Source organism: Chiloscyllium plagiosum, unplaced genomic scaffold, assembly GCF_037043375.1.
Source record: "Chiloscyllium plagiosum isolate Xiang-an unplaced genomic scaffold, Cpla_swu_hap1 HiC_scaffold_18, whole genome shotgun sequence".
NCBI classification, from domain to species: Eukaryota; Metazoa; Chordata; class Chondrichthyes; order Orectolobiformes; family Hemiscylliidae; genus Chiloscyllium; species Chiloscyllium plagiosum.
Genome location: NW_028270156.1, coordinates 80,539,021 through 80,565,697, shown reverse-complemented (window position 1 = coordinate 80,565,697; position 26,677 = coordinate 80,539,021). Strand labels below are relative to the sequence as shown.

The window sequence follows — 26,677 nt, the reverse complement described above, 5'->3', positions numbered from 1 at the left end:
GGAGAAGATGATGGGGTGAGGGGAGAGTGGGGAAGAGGGAGATGGCAAGAGAGGAGTGGGATGGGTCCAAGACAGGGATAGGGGCTGACAGAATACAGTGCCTGTGGATGCTTTTTAAAGGGGGGGTGGGGGAGGGAGAATGGGGAGTAGTGTTGGGGGAGTTTCACACTCGGGGCTCCGTACCTGTCTCCTGGCGAAGAGTGCAACACAGTCTCAGCGGACGGGATGATGCTGGTGAGGGTCACTTCCTCTCCCCCCCGGCTACTCTTCTCCTTACGATGGATGGCCCGGCTTGCATCTGGAGCCCACTCCTATTGATGGCAAAGACACACGACCGTGAAGGGTCACAGTTACGGGACCGTTGTCAAGTTTGGCAGGGGGAGAGTTGGAGAGAGCTAACAGAATGGAGAGGGCAACAGGGAGGTCCAGGGAGCAAGCCGTGCTGTTTCCAATGAACATGATGCTCATACGATACAAGTAACAGGAACACAAGAAATTGCATCTCATGTGTTGCTGAAGATCAGTTCCAGCTCCCAGTGCTAGCAGGGTGGTAGACACCTACAGTGACACCAATATTCTCCCATGATGCAGTGTGCCTCATGCTAACATCTCACACGGAGACTTCAAATCAATTCCTTCAGCAACAAGGGGTCTGGGCAAGAGAAAAGTCTGGAAGTATTCAATTCAGCTCAGTAACAGAGGAGGGGCTTACGACAAGGTTAACAAAAGATCACTCAGGTTCTTATACACAGATTCTACAGAGAGGACTCAGCAAGGAGTCAAAAGACATTTGATGGTTCAGTGCTGTCAGAAGTCAGGGGGTGAAATTCTCGGAATCAGCATGAAAGCCAGAACTCAGAGGTCCGAGAGAGCAGAAACGGTGGGGAGTCTGCGTTGGGGAAGCTGTAATAGGATCTGAAGACGACTGTGTGCATTAAGACTCAGTGTAAAGAGTCGGGGCTGAGGTGCTCAGAAGCAGCATTTGTTTAACACAGCTTGATTCGATCAGATTCCCTATAGTCTGGAAACAGGCCCTTCAGCCCAACAAATCCACACCGACCCTCCGAAGAGTAACCCACCCAGACCAATTTCCCTCTGACGAATGCACCTTACACTGTGCGCAATTTAGCATGGCCAATTCACCTGACCTGCACATCTTTGGACTGTGGGAGGAAACCGGAGCACCCGGAGGAAACCTATGCAGACACGAGGTGAATGGGCAAACTCCACACAGACAGTCGCCCGAGGCTGGAATCGAACCTGGGACCCTGGTGCTGTGAGTCAGCAGTGCTAACCACTGAGCCACTGTGCTACCCATAACTAAACTGTTCATAACTAATGTTTTGGTGACAACCATGGTCAGGCTTGGCTCAGTGGAGCTCGCTATTGGTGAAGAGCTGAACAAGTACTGGAGAGTAGTTTTAGACTTAGAGGAGTGTACAGTCAGGAAAGGAGGCCAATTAACAAAGACACAGCAATCACTGAGGCAGTCCATGATCAAGTAAAGCTGAAAATGTGTTGCTGGAAAAGCGCAGCAGATCAGGCAGCATCCAAGGAGCAGAGAATCGACGTTTCGGGCATGAGCCCTTCTTCAGGAATGAGGAGAGTGTGCCAAGCAGGTTAAGATAAAAGGTAGGGAAGAGGGACTTGGGGGAGGGGCGTTGGAAATGAGATAGGTGGAAGGAGGTAAAGGTGAGGGCGATTGGCCAGAGTTGGGGTGGGGCGGAGAGGTCAGGAAGAAGATTGCAGGTTAGGAAGGTGGCGCTGAGTTCAAGGGTTGGGACTGAGACAAAGTGGGGGGAGGGGAAATGAGGAACTGGAGAAATCTGAGTTCATCCCTTGTGGTTGGAGGGTTCCTAGGCGGAAGATGAGGCGCTCTTCCTCCAGCTGTCATGTTGCCATGGTCTGGCGATGGAAGAGTCCAAGGACCTGCATTTCCTTGGTGGAGTGGGAGGAGGAGTTGAAGTGTTGAGCCACGGGATGGGTGGGTTGGTTAGTCCGGGTGTCCCAGAGGTGTTCTCTGAAACGTTCCGCAAGTAGGCGGCCTGTCTCCCCAATATAGAGGAGGCCACACCGGGTGCAGTGGATGCAGTAAATGGTGTGTGTGGAGATGCAGGTGAATTTGTGGCGGATATGGAAGGATCCCTTGGGGCCTTGGAGGGAAGTAAGGGGGGGAGGTGTGGGCGCAAGTTTTGCATTTCTTGCGGTTGCAGGGGAAGGTGCCGGGAGTGAAGGTTGGGTGGTTGGGGGTGTGGACCTGACGAGGGAGTGGTCTTTTCGGAACGCTGATAGGGGAGGGGAGGGAAATATATACCTGGTGGTGGGGTCCATTTGGAGGTGGCGGAAATGACGACGGATGATACGATGTATATGGAGGTTGGTGGGGTAGTAGGTGAGGACTAGTGGGGTTCTGTCCTGGTGGCGATTGGAGGGGCGGGGCTCAAGGGCGGAGGAGCGGGAAGTGGAGAAGATGCGGTGGAGGGCATCGTTGATCACGTCTGGGGGGAAATTGCAGTCTTTGATGGAGGCGGCCATCTGGGTTGTATGGTGTTGGAACTGGTCCTCCTGGGAGCAGATGCGGCAGAGATGAACGAATTGGGAATATGGGATGGCGTTTTTACAGGGGACAGGGTGGGAGGAGGTGTAGTCTAGGTAGCTGTGGGAGTCGGTTGGTTTATAGTAAATGTCCGTGTTGATTCGGTCGCCCGAGATAGAAATGGAGAGGTCCAGGAAGGGGAGGGAAGGGAGAGAGACGGTCCAGGTAAATTTGAGGTCGGGGTGGAAGGTGTTGGTAAAGTGGATGAACTGTTCAACTTCCTCGTGGGAGCACGAGGCAGCACTAATACAGTCATCGATGTAGTGGAGGAAAAGGTGGGGGGTGGTGCCAGTGTAGCCCACTCCACCAAGGACATGCAGGTCCTTGGACTCCTCCATCGCCAGACCTTAGCAACACGACGGTTGGAGAAAGAGCGCCTCATCTTCCGCCTAGGAACCCTCCAACCACAAGGGATGAACTCAGATTTCTCCAGTTTCCTCATTTCCACTCCCCCCACCTTGTTTCAGTCCCAACCCTCGAACTCAGCACCACCTTCCTAACCTACAATCTTCTTCCTGACCTCTCCGCCCCCACCACAGTCTGACCTATCACCCTCACCTTTACCTCCTTCCACCTATCACATTTCCAACACCCCTCCCCCAAGTCCCTCCTCCCTACCTTTTATATTAGCCTGCTTGGCACACCTTCCTCATTCCTGAAGAAGGGCTCATGCCTGAAACGTCGATTCTCCTTCTCCTTGGATGCTGCCTGACCTGCTGTGCTTTTCCAGCAACACATTTTCAGCTCTGATCTCCAGCATCTGCAGTCCTCACTTTCTCCTCCATGACCAAGTAAAGTCAGATTGACAAAAAAGTGATTTTCCAGTACATCCACCCACCTTATCTACTGTGTCTGTTGCACTCAATATGGTCTCCTCTACATTGGGAGACATGACACCAACTCGCGGAGAGTTTCAGGGAACATCTCTGGGACACATGCATCAAACAACCCCACCGCCCTGTGACCAACCATTTCAACTCCCCCTCCCACTCCCCCAAGGACATACAAGTCCTGGGCCTCCTCCACTGTCAAATCCACCCATCAACTGGAGGAAAAATGCCTCATCTTCTGCCTTGGGACCCTTCAACCACACGGCATTACCATCAACTTCACTAGTTTCCTAATCTCCCCTGACCCCACTTCATCCCAGACCCAACCCTCCAACTCGGCATCGCCCTCCTGTTCTGTCCATCTTCCTTCCCACCCACCTATCTGCTCCACACTCCCCACTGACCTATCACAATTACACCCTACCTGTATCCACTTATCTCCTTCCCACCTACCTTTCTCCCAGCCCCACCGTCACCATTCCTATTCATCTCTCATCCCCCTTCCCCCACCACATTCCTGATGAAGGGCTTATGACCAAAAGTTCGAGTCTCCTGCCCCTCGGATGCTGCCTGACCTGCTGTGCTTTTCGAGCATCACCCTCTTTCGACTCAGACTCTCCGGCATCTGCAGTCCTCACATTCTCCTTCGGAACTATTTTGGGCGGCACGGTGTGCACAGTGGTTAGCACTGCTGCCTCACAGCGCCAGAGACCCGGGATCAATTCCCGCTTCAGGCGACTGACTGTGTGGAGTTTGCACGTTCTCCCCGTGTCTGCATGGGTTTCCTCCGGGTGCTCCGGTTTCCTCCCACAGTCCAAAGATGTGCAGGTTAGGTGAATTGGCCATACTAAATTGCCCGTAGTGTTAGGTAAGGGGTACATGTAGGGGTATGGGTGGGTTGCGCTTCGGCGGGGCGGTGTGGACTTGTTGGGCCGAAGGGCCTGTTTCCACACTGTAAGTAATCTAATCTAATCTAATCTATAATCCTTTGTGAGATTTATGAATGCCTGGGAGGAATTGCTGAGAAACCTTTGGGATCAGTCTGGATCCTACCTACCGTCTGCTTCGTACTTGGGCTGTATGATCACAGTCATAACCCATATTTACTATGATCATTCTGGATTTCAGAAAAAAATTGGACAAGCATCATCGATTGTAGTACTATTCTAACATTGTACTGTACAGTTTGTTGTAGTTACTTTAAAAACATGGGATCTACTGGTTTTACTCCCTTAGAAAATCATCGAGATCTCACCTTGTGCACATTGTAAAAACTAAGATTACTGGTCCTTAACTAGACTAAGTTAAATTTGGTGTGCTGGTCCAGGATTGTAGCAAAAGGTTAGTACATAGGCTTGCAGAGTGGGAGATAATGTGTTAGGAATAGATTGGATAACAGACTGGAAGAGAGGACAGATAAACAGGTTTCAAAGTTTCCTCATTTCCCCTCCCCCCACCTTGTCTCTGTCAAATCCCTCGAACTCAGCACCGCCTTCCTAACCTGCCATCTTCTGCCTGACCTCTCCGCCCCCACCCCACTCCGGCCTATCACCCTCACCTTGACCTCCTTCCACCTATCGCATTTCCAACGCCCTTTCCCCCAAGTCCCTCTTAGCCTGCTGGACATACTTTCCTCATTTCCTTATGCCCGAAACGTCGATTCTCCTGCTCCTTGGATGATGCCTGACCTGCTGCGCTTTTCCAGCAACACATTTTCAGCTCTGATCTCCAGCATCTGCAGCCCTCACTTTCTCCTCGAAGATAAACAGGTATCTGCAAGTTAGCAGTTTAATTGGTGGAATGCAGTGCTGGGGGCTGAGCTATTTACAGCGATGAAAGGTGAGAGATTGATATACATTAATATCACATGGTCATTTTTTTTTGAGATATGTCTCTTGATTAAATTTTAAAAATATAAACCATAAGTATTAAGTTAGCCTGGAGTAGTGTTTTTTTTTTAAGAGCAATAAGATGGTGCTATTTCCTGGGTCTGTAGATTATGAAAGAGCAAAGATGGCCTTTAGTAATCTGCTCTTCTTGTCAGATGGGAGAGTTTGCACCTCACTGAGGATTATGTCTGCGGCAAGTGCTGTGGTTGCGAATCCTATCAGATTGTAAGGATAAGTTGGAGAGACAGATAGAGGCAATGGGGAATTTACAAGAGCTAGGGGGTGATAGATGGCAGTTATAGGAAGCGGGGGGAAGAAGTCTCAGATACAGTCAGATAGATGGGTTAACTCCAGGAAAGCTAGGAGGGGTATGCAGGTAGTGCAGGATTCTTCTGTGGCTACCCCCATTTCAAGTAAGCATGCTGTTTTGGAAAAAATTGGGGGTGATGGACTCTTGGGGACTCTTGGCCAAGTTTCTGGTATAGGAATTAGCCATAATGCAATGAAGGGTACGTCGGGTTCCAAGCGATCGATTGTGTTAGGGGACTCTCTAGTCCGAGGCACAGACAGACGTTTCTGTGGCCAGCAGCGAAAAAGCAGAATGGTGTGTTGCTTCCCTGGTGCCAGAATCAAGGATGTCTCAGAGAGGGTGCAGAATGTTCTCAAACAGGAGAGGGACCAGCAGGAGATCATTGTACACATTGGTATCAATGATATAGGGAGAGAAAAGGATGAGATTCTGAAGGGAGAATATAGAAAGTTAGGCAGGAATTTAAAAAGGAGGTCCGAGAGAGTAGTAATATCTGGATTATTCCCGTGCTATGAGCGAATGAGGGTAGAATAGAATAGAATACCTACAGAATAGAGACAGGCCTTTCAGCCCAACATGTTCACACTGACAGTCTGTACAGTAACCTACCCAGACCCATTCCCAGACCCTATTATCTTATATTTCCCTCTGACCAATGCACCTGGCGGCAGGGGAGGGGGGGTGGGGGGGGAGAATCTCAGAGAGATAGTGCGGAAAGAGATCAATCTGAGACTTGTACAGTTGGGAAAAATGAGTCAAACAGTCAGGGAAGGCAGGAACAAAGCAGAGAACAAGATGGGATTGATAAATTAAACTGCATTTATTTCAATGCAAGAGGCCTAACAGGAAAGGCAGATGGTTAGAAACATGGGACTGGGATATCATAGCAATTACAGAAACACGGCTCAGGGATGGGCAGGACTGGCAGCTTAATGTTCCAGGATACAAATGCTACAGGAAGGACAGAAAGGGAGGCAAGAGAGGAGGTGGGTGGATGGGGGGGGGGGGGGGGGGGAAGTGGCGTTTTTCATAAGGGATAGCATTACAGCTGTACTGAGTGAGGATATTCCCGGAAATACATCCAGGGAAGTTATTTGGGTGGAACTGAGAAATAAGAAAGGGATGATCACCTTATTGGGATTGTATTATAGACCCCCTAATAGTCAGAGGGAAATTGAGAAACAAATTTGTAAGGAGATCTCAACTATCCATAAGAACAATAAGATGGTTATGGTCAGGGATTTTAACTTTCCAAACATAGACTGGGACTGCCATAGTGTTAAGGGTTTAGATGGAGACGAATTTGTTAAGTGCGTACAAGAAAACTTTCAGATTCAGTATGCAGATGTACCTACTAGAGAAGGTGCAAAACTTGATCTACTCTTGGGAAATAAGGCAGGGCAGGTGACTGAGGTCTCAGTGGGAGAGCATTTTGGGGCCAGCGACCATAATTCTATTAGTTTTAAAATAGTGATGGAAAAGGATCTAAAAGTTGAAGTTCTGTATTGAAGGAAGGCTAATTTTGATGGTATAAGGCAAGAACTTTCAAAAGCTGATTGGGGGCAGATGTTCGCAGGTAAAGGGACAGCTGGAAAATGGGAAGCCTTCAGAAATGAGATAACAGGAGTCCAGAGACATATATTCTTGTTAGGGTGAAAGGAAAGGCTGGTAGGTATAGGGAATGCTGGATGACTAGAGAAATTGAGGTTTTGGTCAATAAAAGGAGGAAGCATATGTCAGGTATAGACAGGAGAGACCGAGTAAATCCTTAGAAGAGTATAAAGGAAGTAGGAGTATACTTAAGATGGAAATCAGGAGGGCAAAAAGGGGACATGAGATAGCTTTAGCAAATAGGGTTAAGGAGAATCCAAAAGGTTTTTACAAATACATTAAGGACAAAACGGTAACTAGGGTGGAATAGGGCCCCTCAAAGATCAGCAAGGCAGCCAATGTGTGGAGCCACAGGAGATGGGGGAGATACTAAATGAGTATTTTGTATCAGTGTTTTCTGTGGAGAAGGACATGGAGGGGTGGACGCTGGGAAGTTGTTTCCATTCAGTGGGGAGACTAGGACCCGTGGGCACAGCCTTAGAATTAGAGGGGGTCAATTTAGAATGGAAATGAGGAAACATTTCTTAAGCTAGAGATTGGTGGGCCTGTAGAATTCATTGCCATGGAGCACATTGGAGGCCTGGACACTGGGTGTCTTCAAGGCAAAGATTGATAAATTCTTGATCTCGCAAGGAATTAAGGGCTGTGGGGAGAGTGTCGGTAATTGGAATTGAAACGCCCATCAGCCATGATTGGCCGAATGGACTCGATGGGCCGAATGGCCTTGCTTCCACTCTTATGTCTTATGGTCTTATACAGAATGTGGGGAAATAGATGGTGACAACTTGAAAAATGTCCATATTACAGAAGTGGTGGTGCTGGATGTCTTGAAATGCATAAAAGTGGATAAATCCCCAGGACCAGATCAGGTGTACCCTAGAACTCTCTGGGAAGTGAGGGAAGTGATTGCTGGGCCTCTTGCTGAGAAATTTGTATCATCGATAGTCACAGATGAGGTGCTGGAAGACTGGAGTTTGGCAAACGTGGTGCCAATATTTCAGAAAGCTGGTAAGGACAAGCCAGGGAACTATAGACCGGTGAGCCTGATGTCACAGGTTGGGCAGGTTGTTGGAGGGAATCCTGAGGGACGGGATGTACATGTATTTGGAAAGGCAAGGACCGATTAGGAATCGTCATCATGGCTTTGTGCGTGGGAAATCATGTCTCACAAACTTGATGGATTTTTCTGAAAAAATAACAATGAGGGTTGATGACAGCAGAGCGGTGAACATGCTCAATGTGGACTTCAGTAAGGTGTTCAACAAGGTTCCCCATGGGAGACATGGAATACAGGGAAAACTAACCACCTGGATACAGAACTGACTCAAAGGTAGAAGACAGAGGAGAAAATGCTGGACAATCTCAGCAGGTCTGGCAGCATCTGTAAGGAGAGAAAAGAGCTGACGTTTCGAGTCTAACTGACCCTTTGACAAAGCTTTCTCAGGAGCAACTGCTTCGCACATCTAATTTCAGCTAAAACATCGAGAGAACTGCCCGAACTGAAGCTCCAAATACTGTTTTCCAAGCTGAATTCCAACCCAGGAGGACAATTCCAGAATCTTCTTTCTGAAAGCTTAATATACTGCATTGTTTACTTTGTTTGCTAACAAACATTCCCAGTGTTATCAAAAGCTTATTATCTCCAGGAAATCTTTCCCACATATTGTATTTTTTAAAAGTCATAATCATGGGTACAGAAATATGTACAAGGTAATCATTAACCCACTTCAGATATGCAAAAAACTAAATGGCACTAGTTTAAGTTCAAAAATTGAATCTCACAAATAACTAGAGTCATAGAGATGTACAGCTCGGAAACAGACCCTTTGGTCCAACCCGTCCATGCCGACCAGATATCCCAACCCAATCTAGTCCCACCTGCCAGCACCCGGCCCATTACCCTTCAAACTCTTCCAATTCATATACCCATCCAAATGCCTCTTAAATGTTGCAACTGTACCAGCCTCCACCACTTCCTCTGGCAGCTCATTCCATACATATACCACCCTCTGCGTGAAAAACTTGCCCCTTATGTCTCTTTTATATCTTTCCCCTCTCACCCTAAATCTATGCCCTCTAATTCTGGACTCCCCCACCCCAGGGAAAAGACTTTGTCCATTTATCCTATCCCCTCAGCATCCGACATACCAGGGAAAATAGCCCGAGCGTATTCAACCTCTCCCTACAGCTCAAATCCTCCAACCCTGGCAACATTCTTGTAAATCTTTTCTGAACCCTTTCAAGTTTCACAACATCTTTCCGATAGGAAGGAGACCAAAATTGCACGCAATATTCCAACAGTGACCTAACCCATGACCTCCCAACTCCTATAGTCAATACTCTGACCAATAAAGGAAAGCATACCAAATGCCTTCTTCACTATCCTATCTACCGGTGACTCCACTTTCAAGGAGCTATGAACCTGCACTCCAAGGTCTCTTTGTTCAGCAACACTCCCTAGGACCTTACCATTAAGTATATAAGTCCTGCTAAGATTTGCTTTCCCAAAATGCAGCATCTCACATTTATCCGAATTAAACTCCATCTGCCACTTCTCAGCCCATTAGCTCATCTGGTCCAGATCCCGTTCTAATCTGAGGTAAACTGGAAAGAGTGAAAAGAAGATTTACGAGGATGTTGCCAGGACTAGTAGGCCTGAGTTACAGGGAGAGGTTGGCCAGGATAGGACTTTATTCCTTGGGACTTTGGAGAATGAGGGACGACCTGATTGAGGTGTATAAAATCATGAGGGGCATTGAGATGATGAATACATTGTAGTCTTTTTCCCAGGGATGGGGAATTGAAAATTAGAGGGCATAGGTTTAAGGTGAGAGAGGAAAAATTTAAGAAGGACCTGAGGGGGAGATTCTTCATGAAGAGATGGTGTGTATAAGGGAATGGGCTGCCAGAGAAAGTGGTTGAGGCAGGTACAATAGCAACATTTAAAAAGACATTTGGATAGATACGTGGATGGGAAGGGTTTAGAGGGGTATGGACCAAATGCGTGCAGTTGGATCTAGCTGAGTGGGCATGGTCAGTTTAGGCGAAAGGGCCTGTTTCCATGCTGTATTACTCTATGACTCAGTTACCTTCGTAAAAGGCATACACAGCTAACATACAGCAAATGGCATATTTACAAAATAGTCCCGCTGTGCTGCTTCTCAATAGCTCTGTGTTGATCGCAAACTAATCCCCTACTGACCCACTCTCCCCATGGCCTTGTCTGATCCTGAACTAATTCCATTGTTCTGCTTCCTAATTGTAATACATCAATCCTGAACAAAATCTCAATGGCCCCTCTTTTGCCAACGCCCTAAATTAATCCTAAACTAATCCCCCTGCCCCCACCAACTCCCATGGTCCTACGTAAATCCCAAAGTAAACCCAATGGCCACATTCTCCCCATAGCCCTGTATCAATCCCAAACTAATCTCACGGTGCCACTTTCTTCCCAGAGTCCTACAACCACAGCAGCATCGGTCAGACACTCACCTCAAACTGTGGCCAGCTCATATCCATTCCAGGCCCGTGTGTGTTCTGCCACCAGCGTAAATCTTCCTGCTCATTGGCTGCTGTGATGCTCTGGTACAGGTCTCGATAAATGGTGTGGAAACTGTTAAAAAAAAACCACGAGAGAATGAAAATCCCAACCCACCTGGATGAGAAAAGCCACATGTCAGATCAGCTCCATTGGCCCCAGTGACAGTGTGAACAAGCAGTTTCAGAGCACAGATGGGAGAGGAATATGGTACCGTCAAAAGCCTCCATGTCAGAATTCAAACTGAGGCAATCAGGAACCCAGTGGGTCACACAGGCAGATTATCTGTATGTACAGAGCATCAGAGCTGGTCACAATGTTGGTCTTTTTGTAAGGTTACCATGCCCTTGAGTTTTTTTCCCCCCGGAGAGGGGGTAATTGGCCAGGCTTCAACAAGGCTGGGTTTGAAAGATTTAATGGGGCCCTTTTTGTTTACTCCTAATGCCTCCGGCCTAAGGCGTTCGTGTCTTAAAAAAAGTTATAATCAAAGGGGAGTGGCCAGCTAGCTGTGTAGCTCGCCTTCATTTTGTTTCATGTTTTTGACTCAGTTCAGCAGCAATGTGTGTGAAGAAAGGCTGCTGGACTAATTCCAGCCAGGTACTTTCTCTCTCTCTAACTTCAGGCCTGTAAGCTTTTTGTATAATTATTACTCCGTGTGCTAAGGGGTCTGTTTATGGGGATTGTTGCAAGTATTTTCAGAACAGCATCATTAAGTCGGGATAGTCTGTCGGGTTTTTGAATAAGTTATCCGGTACTCTATTTTCTGTTCGTTGTGTTTCATTCCTTAATTTTGTAAATAAATTCCGTTTGCTTAAAACTTGGCTGTCCGTTCAACTAATTCACTCTGGGAATATCCATTACAGACTTACCTGAAACAAATAGCAAAGTTACGGTCTGGACTACCTGCTGAGAAATGTTTTGAGAGGTCGGGCCTGATCCGTAACCATCTCAGCGCCATCCTAATGGTGCACTGACATACACTGGCACACCCTTCCCCTGGGCCCAAGCACACTCGGACACCCTCCAGGAATGATGGCAGCTCCTTGGTGTCTCGTCGTCATCGCCAAACGTAACTGGTGTCCCTTTCCTGGCACTGTCATTGGATCACCCACCGTCTAACTGGTTATCCAATGACATGAGCACAATGTGCAGTCTATGATCAGCTCACAGCTCCTTGTAGAATCTTCCTCTTGCCCAAGGCCCTGATGCTCAACCCTCTCACCTGTCACAGTTGGAGAGGTCGAGGTGCTTGTGGAAGTCCAACAGGATGTCCTTGAAGAATCGGAGTCGCTTCCTCTCAAAGTCCTGGCAGGTATCAAACACTTGTTCCATGTCCTCCATGTATTTGGGGTTGTATTTATTCAGCTCTTCCAAAGCTTTCACATAACGCTCTCGGCCCTGAACGCAAACAATAGTGTCATGACAGCTTGCCGCAATGCCTCCTCTCTGTCCCCTTGCCCAGTCTCCCCTCCGACCTATCGCCTTTAACCTTAGCTGGGCCTCTGACCCCTCACATTTCAAAAAGAGAATGTCCAAAATATTTAAGAAGTGGAAGTAACAAGTTTATCTATTTCAACCCAAAGTAATGTCTGAATGAGACAGAAATTCCACTGACAGCACATAACTCAGTGCAAGATTCGACTAAGACAAACAATGTGCTAAGATGCCAGAGACTACAAAGAAAACTGTCAGTTGCTGTAGCATCTACTACATTGACAGCAATAAAGAATAGATATCTAACATTGAAGTCCTCTCCAAAAGAAATACCAGAAGTTAAACACCCTTCAGTTGACGAGAGAACTATAGACCTCAGATCTTCCGGAAGACGGCCAAATCAACTACCTGAGGTAGTTTTGAAGGGTCACTGGACCCAGAATGTAATCTTTGATTTTTCTTCACAGACTGCTGAGCTTTTCCTGCAACTTCTGTTTTTGTTTCAAATCAACTACCTTCTACCTAACAGATAGTTATTATTCCTATTCTGCAGGGAACACATTTGGCGAGAACAGAAAAACCTCCAGATAATCTTAATTTGTAAAAGTTAACATTTTTAACAAAGATGGAGTATATGTAAAGGTACAAACAAAAGTAGAACTTTATAATAATTGAGGAACTTGGGGAGTGTTGGATTTTGGATATGTATCTGACAGGGTTAATAATTGATGGAGTGGAGTCAGCATTACCACTGTAATCATGCCAAAAGGACTTGGTTAGTGTAAAGAAGGTGTGTGTAGAATATAGACCTGGGGTTACTGTGCTCCTAACAATCTCTATAGTGAGCTATGTAGTATTGATGGGTCTTATAAATAGTTGCTATAATCCAATAGACTTCATAAGGTTGACTCAACAAGACTCTTGTAGTTAGTTCAGAAAAGTGGATATATGATCCAACATGGATTAAGATATGAAGGATCAGGGAAAAGCTATAGTGAAAGGTATATCCTGAGAAAGGACGGCGAGTGTTTATTTACTGGTTGCCATGGAGGATTGAGGGCACTTTTGATCTGCATATCAAAACTGGCCCTTTCGCCTTCCAGATGAGTAGCCAGAGTTATCTCTGGAGTTTTCTTTAGAATGGTGCTGTGATCTCAGCTGATGTTAATATGGGAAAGAGCAGACCCCAGAAAGAAACCTGGCTTGATGGATCATAATTTGTTCTTTTCTTTGAATTTACCATGGTGGTCTTTCACTGAAGTATTACACACAAGGCTGCAGATGTGGTTTTATCAGACCATAAGACATAGGGGCAGAAATTAGGCCATTCAGCCCATTAAGTCTCTCTGCTATTCAATCATGGCTGATAAGTTTCTCAACCCCAATCTTCCACTTTCTCCCCATAATCCTTGATCCCTTTGATACTCAAGAAACTATCTATCTCTGTCTTAAATATATTCAATGACCTGGCCTCCACAGCCTTCTTTGGCAGTGAATTCCATAGATTCACCACTCTCTGGCTGAAGAAGTTTCTCCTTATTTCCCTTCTAAAAGGTCTTTCCTAGACAGGATAGATCAAGTGAATCCTTAGAAGAGTATAAAGGAAGCAGGAGTATACTTAAGAGGGAAATCAGGAGGGCAAAAAGGGGACATGAGATAGCTTTGGCAAATAGAATTAAGGAGAATCCAAAGGATGTTTACAAATACATTAAGGACAAAAGGGTAACTAGGGAGAGAATAGGGCCCCTCAAAGATCAGCAAGGCAGCCTTTGCGTGGAGCTGCAGAAAATGGGGGAGATACTAAATGAATATTTTTCATCAGGACATAACTGTGGAAAAGGATATGGAAGATATAGACTATAGGGTAATAGATGGTGACATTTTGCAAAATGTCCAGAGGAGGAAGTGCTGAATGTCTTGAAATGGGTAAAGGTGGATAAATCCCCAGGACCTGATCAGGTGTATCCCAGAAATCTGTGGGAAGCTGGAGAAGTGATTGCTGGGCCTCTTACTGAGATATGTGTATCATCGATAGTCACAGGTGAGGTGCCGGAAGATTGGAGGTTGGCAAACATGGTGCTATTGTTTAAGAAGGGCGGTAAAGACAAGCCAGGGAACTATAAACTGGTGAGCCTGACCTCGGTGGTGGGCAAGTTGTTGGAGGGAATCCTGAGGGACAGGATGTACATGTATTTGGAAAGGCAAGGACTGATTCGGGATAGTCAACATGACTTTGTGCGTGGGAAATCATGTCTCACAAACTTGATTGAGTTTTTTGAAGAAGTAACAAAGAGGATTGATGAGGGCAGAGCAGTAGCTGTGATCTATATGGACTTCAGTAAGGCATTCGACAAGGTTCCCCATGGGAGACTGATTAGTAAGGTTAGATCTCATGGAATACAGGGAGAACTAGCCATTTGAATACAGAACTGGCTCAAAGGTAGAAGACAGAGGGTGATGGTGGAGGGTTGTTTTTCAGACTGGAGGCCTGTGACCAGTGGAGTGCCACAAGGATCGGTGCTGGGTCCACTACTTTTTGTAATTTACATAAATGATTTGGATGTGAGCATAAGAGGTACAGTTAGTAAGTTTGCAGATGACACCAAAATTGAAGGTGTTGTGGACAGCGAAGAGAGTTACCTCAGATTACAACAGGATCTGGACCAGATGGGCCAATGGGCTGAGAAGTGGCAGATGGAGTTTAATTCAGATAAATGCAAGGTGCTGCATTTTCGAAGAGCAAATCTTAGCAGGACTTACACACTTAACGGTAAGGTCCTAGGGAATGTTGCTGAATAAAGAGACCTTGGAGTGCAGGTTCATAGCTCCTTGAATGTGCGCATAGATTTAGGGTGAGAGGGGAAAGATATAAAAGAGACCTAAGGGGCAACTTTTTCACACAGAGGGTGGTACGTGCATGGAATGAGCTGCCAGAGGAGGTGGTGAAGGCTGGTACAATTGCAACATTTAAGAGGCATTTGGATGGGTATATGAATAGGAAGGGTTTGGAGGGATATGGGGTAAAAACAATGACTGCAGATGCTGGAAACCAGATTCTGGATTAGTGGTGCTGGAAGAGCACAGCAGTTCAGGCAGCATCCAAGGAGCTTTGAAATCTTTTGATTTCGAAGCTCCTTGGATGCTGCCTGAACTGCTGTGCTCTTCCAGCACCGCTAATCCAGAATTTGGAGGGATATGGGCCAGGTGCTGGCATGTGGGACTAGATTGGGTTGGGATACGTGGTCGGCATGGACGAGTTGGACCGAAGGGTCTGTTTCCATGCTCTACATCTCTATAATTCTAACCCACCTCCCCTATGACCCCTCACCTTTAACCCCTGCCTCCCCATAATATCTCACCTCTAACCTCTGCCTCCTCTCTAACTATTCGCCTATAATGTCCACCATCTTCCCTCTGACCTGTAAAGACTGGGTCTTTCTCTTTTTGTGGTTTTAAAAATAGCGGACTGAAATGAGAACCCAGTGTTTTGAAACAAAAGAAACGGCCACATGGTTTGAAGACATGGACCTGACAAGTATTGTAAATAGATATTAGGATGAGCAGTAAATGAAGTGACTGCAGATCAAATGGAGCCGAAGGGTTCTATATTCAAATAAAGCTCTGGTTGCTAACAAGAATTTGATTGATAACTGGCCATTAGCCCAATGACCAATGACAGAAGCCATTTGCCTGCTAACAACCATATGATTGGTTCTTAGCAAATGAACAGAGTCAGAGAGATGTACAGCATGAAAACAGACCCTTCGATCCAACTTGTCCATGCCAACCAGATATCCCAACCTAATCTAGTCTCATTTGCCAGCACTTGGCCCATATCTCTCTAAACCCTGCCTATTCATATACCCACCCAGATGCCTTTTAAATGTTGTCATGGCTGTAATAGCTTGAGACTGGGAATAAGAAATGTTTTGATCCCCACCGGCACAGGAGCTGTCTCTCTGTTCTCTGCAGTCAAACCCACTTTAAACCCAAAGAAAACAGATTTATCTTTTCTTCAGCAATTGCTGTGAGCTGTGACTTTTAATTGATAGGTCAGAGACTGTTGACAAGTTAATCAAGCATGCTGTGCCTCTTACACATCAGTGAAAGCATCTGGAGAAGGAAGCCTGAGGTAAAACAACCTGATCATGAGGAAACCAAGTCAACTGATCTTGTGGACAAAGACTACAGAACTACTTTACCAGTTTGCCCTCTGCCCATGTATATTTCCTCCCCACCACACCACCCCCACCTATGACTGCTTTTCTGCGTAAGACAGAGTAGATAATGGGATTAGAATTTTCAGTTTGTTGTGTTGAGTGCTGACTGTTCAATAATGTTTAGCTACAGTCTAGTGACTATAATAAATGATCATTCTTGTTCAGACACCTGCACCAGGCTTTCTATCAACTTGGCTGAGAGTATCAGGAAAATGATAGATTTTGTATATTTGTGAGAGATGAACTGCTCACCTTTAGCACCAATTCCCTGCCCCCAGCTCCTGACTTTTACCATCTGCACCTTTCCCGCCAACCCCTCACTTCAAACCCCTAGCCCTCCTTTCACCTCAGCTCTCTGACCACCTTTAACCGTGCATCACCGCTGTACCCTCACCCTTAACCCTCCCCTCTGACCTCCCGCCATGTTTCTGATCTCTCGTCTAACAACCTCTGACTCACCATCACCCCTCAGGTCTCCATACCTAACTCCACTATGATCCCTCACCTTTCAACCTCTCATCTTCCTCCCTGACCACTCACCTCTATTCCCTCACAACCTGCACTCTATTTGCTCACTGGTGATCCTTACCCCACCTACCTTTGCCCCCAATCTGTCCCCCTCTCTCCTGCTCACCTTTTCCACTTCCTGTGAGCTCCTTTCTGCACGCTCCTCCAACTTGTGGAGTTGATCGGGGGACATGGATTGGTCAGCTCTGCCATTGGCCTCTCGGGTGCGTGCCGTTCTCTCCTCCTTGCGTGCACTGTAGTAATTGTGCTTGGCCAGCTCCACCTGGAACAGTGTGAACACACCACAAACAGTGCAGCCAACGAGACCACCCCGCAACAGACTGATCCACACCAACACCTCATCCACAACCCAACCCCTCACCCACAGCCCAGACGAGCTCCTCAGCCATTGCCTAGCCTCTCAGCAACAGCTCAGCCTGTTCCCCCTCATCCATATGCAGCCCATCACCCACAGCAGAGTCCCTTTCCCTCAGCCTGTCCCACACCTGCACCCTCAGCCCAGAGGGGCAACAGAGTGGGGAGGGCAGAGTGGGGGTGTGGGCGAGAGAGTGGGAGAGGATAGAGTGTGGGGGGGGGGGGGGGAAACAGAGTGCGGGGAGAGGAACAGAGTGTGGGGTGTCAGAGTGTGGGGGAGACAGAGTCTGGGGTGGGGGGAGACAGAGTGTGGGGTGGAGAGGGACAGAGTATGGGGGGGAACAGAGTGTCAGGGGACAGAGAGTGTCGGAGGGGAACAGTGTGCGGGGGAAGGGGGGAAGAGTAACAGAGTGCGGGGACTGACAGAGCAAGGGGGGTGACAAAGTGAGGGGCTACAGAGTCAGGGGCAACAGAGTGTGGGTGTGTGGAGTGGGCATGTCAGTGGGGGGGGTTATGGCAGGTGTGAGGGTGAGTTTGGAAATTGGGGTGTGAGTGATGGGAGGGTGGAAGGGGGCAATGAGTAGGAGTGAAGGATGAGAGGTACTGATCAGGGTTGTGGAGGTATTGAATGGGAGTATGATCACTTCGCCGCCTTCCAGAATCAGTGAAGCACATGGAACCAGTCAAGAGTGAGCTCACCTCCTTCAGTTTCTTGAGCCAGGGTTTCTGAGCCTTGCGGAACTCCTCGTCGGCCTCTCTCGTCTCCTTGAAGCCCCCGATGAGCTGTTTGTGGAAGGAGTCCTTCTGCCACTGCTTCACTTGGTCCGAGTCCACTTTCGACAACTGGGTCCGAACATCCAGGTGCAATGCACTCAGCTTGTCCGCTGCTGTCATGAACGCATGCCAGGCTTTCTCTACAGTGCCATACTGTGCTCCTGAGCATGAGGGAGGAGGCCAGAACACAGCAGTCAGTGGGATGGCGGGATTGGGGTTGGGGAGATTGCAAATGATTGAGGGAAAGATAATGATTGAGTGAAAGAGTGAGGGAGTGCGAGTGAGGGAGTGCGAGTGACAGTGAAAGCGCAAGAGTGAAAGCGTGACAGTGAAAGCATTAGAGAGAGACAATGAGAGGGTGAGTGTGTGAGCAAAAGTGCAAGATACAGCAAGAGAGGTAAGAGAGAGACAGGGAGACAGAGAGGTGAGTGGTAAGAGGGGGAGACATAGAGGTGATTTATGAAAACTAGCGTGATTGGATTATGAATCAATGGAAATATTTACCCACACTCAGTGTGCACACATAATCCAAACCCAAGGATGCTGCCTGCAACCACTCCACCCCACGAACAATCATCAGCTCCTCCCCTGTAGCAGCACCTATAATCCCTCCATCACCCCTAATACTCATCTCGAAAGCCACTGACAGAGTAAACAGCTCAATCCATCTCCAAAGCATCCAACTCAACAGATACTGACAGTGACCCAGTACCCAGTTCACTCTGAACATCAAACCTCTGAGCCAGAAAACCAACCATTCACATTTTAGTCCAAAATATTGTAAATTATACACGAAACACTCAGGAAGCGACACACTCAGATGGTCAATAATGAGGGAGGGCTGCACTGTCAGAGGGTCAGTACTGAGGGAATGCCACACAGACAGGGGGTCAGTGCCGAGGGTGTGCTGCACTATCAGAGGGTGAGTACTGAGGGAATGCCGCACAGACAGGGGGTCAGTGCTGAGCGAGTGCCATGTTGTCAGAGGGTCAATACTGAGGGAGTGCTGCACTGTCGAAGGGTCAGTGCTGAGGGAGTGCCGAACTGTCAGAGGGTCAGTGCTGAGAGTGCACTGCACTGTCAGAGGGTCAGTACAGAGGGAGTGCTGCACTGTGGAAGGGTCAGTGCTGAGGGAGTGCCGCAGTGTCAGAGGGTCAGTACTGAGAGAGTGCCGCACTGTCAGAGAGTCAGTACTGAGGGAGTGCCGCACTGTCGGAGGGTCAGTACTGAGGGAGTGCCGCACTGTCAGAGGGTCAGTACTGAGGGAGTGCCGCACTGTCAGAGGGTCAGTACTGAGGGAGTGCCGCACTGTCGGAGGGTCAGTATTGAGAGAGTGCCGCACTGTCAGAGGGTCAGTACTAAGGGAGTGCCGCACTGTCGGAGGGTCAGTACTGAGGGAGTGCCGCACTGTCGGAGGGTCAGTACTGAGGGAGTGCCGCACTGTCGGAGGGTCAGTACTGAGGGAGAGCCGCACTGTCGGAGGGTCAGTACTGAGGGAGTGCCGCTCTGTCGGAGGGTCAGTACTGAGGGAGTGCCGCACTGTCGGAGGGTCAGTACTGAGGGAGTGCCGCACTGTCGGAGGGTCAGTACTGAGGGAGTGCCGCACTGTCGGAGGGTCAGTACTGAGGGAGTGCCGCACTGTCGGAGGGTCAGTACTGAGGGAGTGCCGCACTGTCGGAGGGTCAGTACTGAGGGAGTGCCGCACTGTCGGAGGGTCAGTACTGAGGGAGTGCCGCACTGTCGGAGAGTCAGTACTGAGGGAGTGCCACACTGTCAGAGGGTCAGTGCTGAGAGTGCACTGCACTGTCAGAGGGTCAGTACAGAGGGAGTGCTGCACTGTGGAAGGGTCAGTGCTGAGGGAGTGCCGCAGTGTCAGAGGGTCAGTACTGAGAGAGTGCCGCACTGTCAGAGAGTCAGTACTAAGGGAGTGCCACACTGTCGGAGGGTCAGTACTGAGGGAGTGCCGCACTGTCGGAGGGTCAGTACTGAGGGAGTGCCGCACTGTCGGAGGGTCAGTACTGAGGGAGTGCCGCACTGTCGGAGAGTCAGTACTGAGGGAGTGCCACACTGTCAGAGGGTCAGTACTGAGGGAGTGCCACACTGTCAGAGGGTCAGTACTGAGGGAGTGCCGCACTGTCGGAGGGTCAGTACACAGGGAGTGCTGCACTGTGGAAGGGTCAGTGCTGAGGGAGTGCCGCAGTGTCAGAGGGTCAGTACTGAGAGAGTGCCGCACTGTCAGAGAGTCAGTACTGAGGGAGTGCCGCACTGTCGGAGGGTCAGTACTGAGGGAGTGCCGCACTGTCAGAGGGTCAGTACTGAGGGAGTGCCGCACTGTCAGAGGGTCAGTACTGAGGGAGTGCCGCACTGTCGGAGGGTCAGTATTGAGAGAGTGCCGCACTGTCAGAGGGTCAGTACTAAGGGAGTGCCGCACTGTCGGAGGGTCAGTACTGAGGGAGTGCCGCACTGTCGGAGGGTCAGTACTGAGGGAGTGCCGCACTGTCGGAGGGTCAGTACTGAGGGAGAGCCGCACTGTCGGAGGGTCAGTACTGAGGGAGTGCCGCTCTGTCGGAGGGTCAGTACTGAGGGAGTGCCGCACTGTCGGAGGGTCAGTACTGAGGGAGTGCCGCACTGTCGGAGGGTCAGTACTGAGGGAGTGCCGCACTGTCGGAGGGTCAGTACTGAGGGAGTGCCGCACTGTCGGAGGGTCAGTACTGAGGGAGTGCCGCACTGTCGGAGGGTCAGTACTGAGGGAGTGCCGCACTGTCGGAGGGTCAGTACTGAGGGAGTGCCGCACTGTCGGAGAGTCAGTACTGAGGGAGTGCCACACTGTCAGAGGGTCAGTGCTGAGAGTGCACTGCACTGTCAGAGGGTCAGTACAGAGGGAGTGCTGCACTGTGGAAGGGTCAGTGCTGAGGGAGTGCCGCAGTGTCAGAGGGTCAGTACTGAGAGAGTGCCGCACTGTCAGAGAGTCAGTACTAAGGGAGTGCCACACTGTCGGAGGGTCAGTACTGAGGGAGTGCCGCACTGTCGGAGGGTCAGTACTGAGGGAGTGCCGCACTGTCGGAGGGTCAGTACTGAGGGAGTGCCGCACTGTCGGAGAGTCAGTACTGAGGGAGTGCCACACTGTCAGAGGGTCAGTACTGAGGGAGTGCCACACTGTCAGAGGGTCAGTACTGAGGGAGTGCCGCACTGTCGGAGGGTCAGTACACAGGGAGTGCTGCACTGTGGAAGGGTCAGTGCTGAGGGAGTGCCGCAGTGTCAGAGAGTCAGTACTAAGGGAGTGCCACACTGTCGGAGGGTCAGTACTGAGGGAGTGCCGCACTGTCGGAGGGTCAGTACTGAGGGAGTGCCGCACTGTCGGAGAGTCAGTACTGAGGGAGTGCCGCACTGTCAGAGGGTCAGTACTGAGGGAGTGCCGCACTGTCGGAGGGTCAGTACTGAGGGAGTGCCGCACTGTCGGAGGGTCAGTACTGAGGGAGTGCCGCACGGTCGGAGGGTCAGTACTGAGGGAGTGCCGCACGGTCGGAGGGTCAGTACTGAGGGAGTGCCACACTGTCGGAGGGTCAGTACTGAGGGATTGCCGCACTGTCGGAGGGTCAGTACTGCGGGAGTGCCTCACTGTCGGAGGGTCAGTACTGAGGGAGTGCCGCACTGTCAGAGGGTCAGTACTGAGGATCAGTAGTCGGACAGTTGGAGGGGGGAATGAATTTGTAGATTATAAAAAATCTTTCTGAACAGGAAGACATTCTGTCCAGTTCCCTGTTCAATATTATTGTCACAGACAGACCATCACCTACTGTCCCCTCTTACCCCGACCATCACCTGCTGTCCCCTCTTACCCCAACCATCACCTGCTGTCCCCTCTTACCCTGACCATCACCTACTGTCCCCTCTTACCCCAACCATCACCTGCTGTCCCCTCTTACCCCGACCATCACCTGCTGTCCCCTCTTACCCCAACCATCACCTGCTGTCCCCTCTTACCCCAACCATCACCTACTGTCCCCTCTTACCCTGACCATCACCTACTGTCCCCTCTTACCCCAACCATCACCTACTGTCCCCTCTTACCCCGACCATCACCTGCTGTCCCCTCTTACCCCAACCATCACCTACTGTCCCCTCTTACCCTGACCATCACCTACTGTCCCCTCTTACCCCAACCATCACCTACTGTCCCCTCTTACCCCGACCATCACCTACTGTCCCCTCTTACCCCAACCATCACCTGCTGTCCCCTCTTACCCTGACCATCACCTACTGTCCCCTCTTACCCTGACCATCACCTGCTGTCCCCTCTTACCCTGACCATCACCTACTGTCCCCTCTTACCCCGACCATCACCCTGCTGTCCCCTCTTACCCCGACCATCACCTACTGTCCCCTCTTACCCCCACCATCACCTACTGTCCCCTCTTACCCCGACCATCACCTACTGTCCCCTCTTACCCCGACCATCACCTACTGTCCCCTCTTACCCCAACCATCACCTGCTGTCTCCTCTTACCCCCACCATCACCTACTGTCCCCTCTTACCCCCACCATCACCTACTGTCCCCTCTTACCCCAACCATCACCTGCTGTCCCCTCTTACCCCCACCATCACCTACTGTCCCCTCTTACCCCACCATCACCTACTGTCCCCTCTTACCCCGACCATCACCTACTGTCCCCTCTTACCCCGACCATCACCTGCTGTCCCCTCTTACCCCCACCATCACCTACTGTCCCCTCTTACCCCGACCATCACCTACTGTCCCCTCTTACCCCGACCATCACCTGCTGTCCCCTCTTACCCCCACCATCACCTACTGTCCCCTCTTACCCCACCATCACCTACTGTCCCCTCTTACCCCGACCATCACCTACTGTCCCCTCTTACCCCGACCATCGCCTACTGTCCCCTCTTACCCCGACCATCACCCTGTTGTCCCTCTTACCCCGACCATCAGCTGCTGTCCCCTCTTACCCCGACCATCACCCTACTGTCCCCTCTTACCCCGACCATCACCTACTGTCCCCTCTTACCCCGACCATCACCTACTGTCCCCTCTTACCCCGACCATCACCTACTGTCCCCTCTTACCGCGACCATCACCTACTGTCCCCTCTTACCCCGACCATCACCTGCTGTCCCCTCTTACCCCGACCATCACCTACTGTCCCCTCTTACCCCGACCATCACCCTGCTGTCCCCTCTTACCCCGACCATCACCTACTGTCCCCTCTTACCCCGACCATCACCTGCTGTCCCCTCTTACCCCGACCATCACCTGCTGTCCCCTCTTACCCCGACCATCACCCTGCTGTCCCCTCTTACCCCGACCATCACCTGCTGTCCCCTCTTACCCCGACCATCACCTGCTGTCCCCTCTTACCCCGACCATCACCCTGCTGTCCCCTCTTACCCCGACCATCACCTACTGTCCCCTCGTACCCTGACCATCACCTACTGTCCCCTCTTACCCCGACCATCTCCCTGCTGTCCCCTCTTACCCCGACCATCACCTACTGTCCCCTCTTACCCCGACCATCACCTACTGTCCCCTCTTACCCCGACCATCACCTACTGTCCCCTCGTACCCCGACCATCACCTACTGTCCCCTCTTACCCCGACCATCACCTACTGTCCCCTCTTACCCCGACCATCACCCTGATGTCCCCTCTTACCCCGACCATCTCCCTGCTGTCCCCTCTTACCCCGACCATCACCTGCTGTCCCCTCTTACCCCGACCATCTCCCTGCTGTCCCCTCTTACCCCGACCATCACCTGCTGTCCCCTCTTACCCCGACCATCTCCCTGCTGTCCCCTCTTACCCCGACCATCACCTACTGTCCCCTCTTACCCCGACCATCACCTGCTGTCCCCTCTTACCCCGACCATCACCCTGCTGTCCCCTCTTACCCCGACCATCACCTACTGTCCCCTCTTACCCCGACCATCTCCCTACTGTCCCCTCTTACCCCGACCATCTCCCTGCTGTCCCCTCTTACCCCGACCATCACCTACTGTCCCCTCTTACCCCGACCATCACCTACTGTCCCCTCTTACCCCGACCATCTCCCTGCTGTCCCCTCTTACCCCGACCATCACCTACTGTCCCCTCTTACCCCGACCATCTCCCTGCTGTCCCCTCTTACCCCGACCATCACCTACTGTCCCCTCTTACCCCGACCATCACCTACTGTCCCCTCTTACCCCGACCATCTCCCTACTGTCCCCTCTTACCCCGACCATCACCCTGCTGTCCCCTCTTACCCCGACCATCACCTACTGTCCCCTCTTACCCCGACCATCTCCCTGCTGTCCCCTCTTACCCCGACCATCACCTACTGTCCCCTCTTACCCCGACCATCACCTGCTGTCCCCTCTTACCCCGACCATCACCTACTGTCCACTCTTACCCCGACCATCACCTACTGTCCCCTCTTACCCCGACCATCTCCCTGCTGTCCCCTCTTACCCCGACCATCACCTACTGTCCCCTCTTACCCCGACCATCACCTACTGTCCCCTCTTACCCCGACCATCACCTACTGTCCCCTCTTACCCCGACCATCACCCTGCTGTCCCCTCTTACCCCGACCATCACCTGCTGTCCCCTCTTACCCCGACCATCACCTACTGTCCCCTCTTACCCCGACCATCACCCTGCTGTCCCCTCTTACCCCGACCATCACCTACTGTCCCCTCATACCCCGACCATCACCTGCTGTCCCCTCTTACCCCGACCATCACCCTGCTGTCCCCTCTTACCCCGACCATCTCCCTGCTGTCCCCTCTTACCCCGACCATCACCTACTGTCCCCTCTTACCCCGACCATCACCTACTGTCCCCTCTTACCCCGACCATCACCCTGCTGTCCCCTCTTACCCCGACCATCACCTACTGTCCCCTCTTACCCCGACCATCACCCTGCTGTCCCCTCTTACCCCGACCATCACCTACTGTCCCCTCTTACCCCGACCATCTCCCTGCTGTCCCCTCTTACCCTGACCATCACCTACTGTCCCCTCTTACCCCGACCATCACCTACTGTCCCCTCGTACCCTGACCATCACCTACTGTCCCCTCTTACCCCGACCATCACCCTGCTGTCCCCTCTTACCCCGACCATCACCTACTGTCCCCTCTTACCCCGACCATCACCTACTGTCCCCTCTTACCCCGACCATCACCTACTGTCCCCTCTTACCCCGACCATCACCTACTGTCCCCTCGTACCCTGACCATCACCTGCTGTACCCTCTTACCCCGACCATCACCTACTGTCCCCTCTTACCCCGACCATCTCCCTGCTGTCCCCTCTTACCCCGACCATCACCTACTGTCCCCTCTTACCCCGACCATCACCCTGCTGTCCCCTCTTACCCCGACCATCACCTACTGTCCCCTCTTACCCCGACCATCTCCCTACTGTCCCCTCTTACCCCGACCATCACCTGCTGTCCCCTCTTACCCCAACCATCACCTACTGTCCCCTCTTACCCCGACCATCACCTACTGTCCCCTCTTACCCCGACCATCACCTACTGTCCCCTCATACCCCGACCATCACCTGCTGTCCCCTCTTACCCCGACCATCACCCTGCTGTCCCCTCTTACCCCGACCATCTCCCTGCTGTCCCCTCTTACCCCGACCATCACCTACTGTCCCCTCTTACCCCGACCATCACCTACTGTCCCCTCTTACCCCGACCATCACCCTGCTGTCCCCTCTTACCCCGACCATCACCTACTGTCCCCTCTTACCCCGACCATCTCCCTACTGTCCCCTCTTACCCCGACCATCTCCCTACTGTCCCCTCTTACCCCGACCATCACCTGCTGTCCCCTCTTACCCCAACCATCACCTACTGTCCCCTCTTACCCCGACCATCACCTACTGTCCCCTCTTACCCTGACCATCACCTACTGTCCCCTCTTACCCCGACCATCACCTACTGTCCCCTCTTACCCCGACCATCACCTACTGTCCCCTCTTACCCCGACCATCACCTGCTGTCCCCTCTTACCCCGACCATCACCTACTGTCCCCTCTTACCCCGACCATCACCTACTGTCCCCTCTTACCCTGACCATCACCTACTGTCCCCTCTTACCCCGACCATCACCTGCTGTCCCCTCTTACCCCGACCATCACCTACTGTCCCCTCTTACCCCGACCATCACCCTGCTGTCCCCTCTTACCCCGACCATCACCTGCTGTCCCCTCTTACCCCGACCATCACCCTGCTGTCCCCTCTTACCCCGACCATCACCTACTGTCCCCTCTTACCCCGACCATCACCTACTGTCCCCTCTTACCCCGACCATCACCTACTGTCCCCCCTTACCCCGACCATCACCTACTGTCCCCTCTTACCCCGACCATCACCTACTGTCCCCTCTTACCCCGACCATCACCTGCTGTCCCCTCTTACCCCGACCATCACCTGCTGTCCCCTCTTACCCCGACCATCTCCCTGCTGTCCCCTCTTACCCCGACCATCACCTACTGTCCCCTCTTACCCCGACCATCACCTACTGTCCCCTCGTACCCTGACCATCACCTACTGTCCCCTCTTACCCCGACCATCTCCCTGCTGT

General features: G+C 50.9%; 1 protein-coding gene across 7 annotated transcripts in view; it reads right to left on the bottom strand.

Moving 5' to 3' along the window:
• Positions 1–26,677, bottom strand: part of pacsin3 (protein kinase C and casein kinase substrate in neurons 3) — a 158,676-nt gene that overhangs the window by 21,895 nt on the left and 110,104 nt on the right. For all 7 annotated transcript variants that reach the window (XM_087996838.1, XM_087996839.1, XM_087996836.1 and 4 more), the window contains 5 exons: positions 18,010–18,245; positions 17,063–17,218; positions 11,997–12,172; positions 10,729–10,849; positions 184–311 (listed from right to left, as the gene is read on the bottom strand). In XM_087996838.1, the coding sequence (XP_087852964.1) occupies positions 184–311; positions 10,729–10,849; positions 11,997–12,172; positions 17,063–17,218; positions 18,010–18,245 (817 nt within the window). The remainder of the gene's footprint in view (positions 1–183; positions 312–10,728; positions 10,850–11,996; positions 12,173–17,062; positions 17,219–18,009; positions 18,246–26,677) is intronic.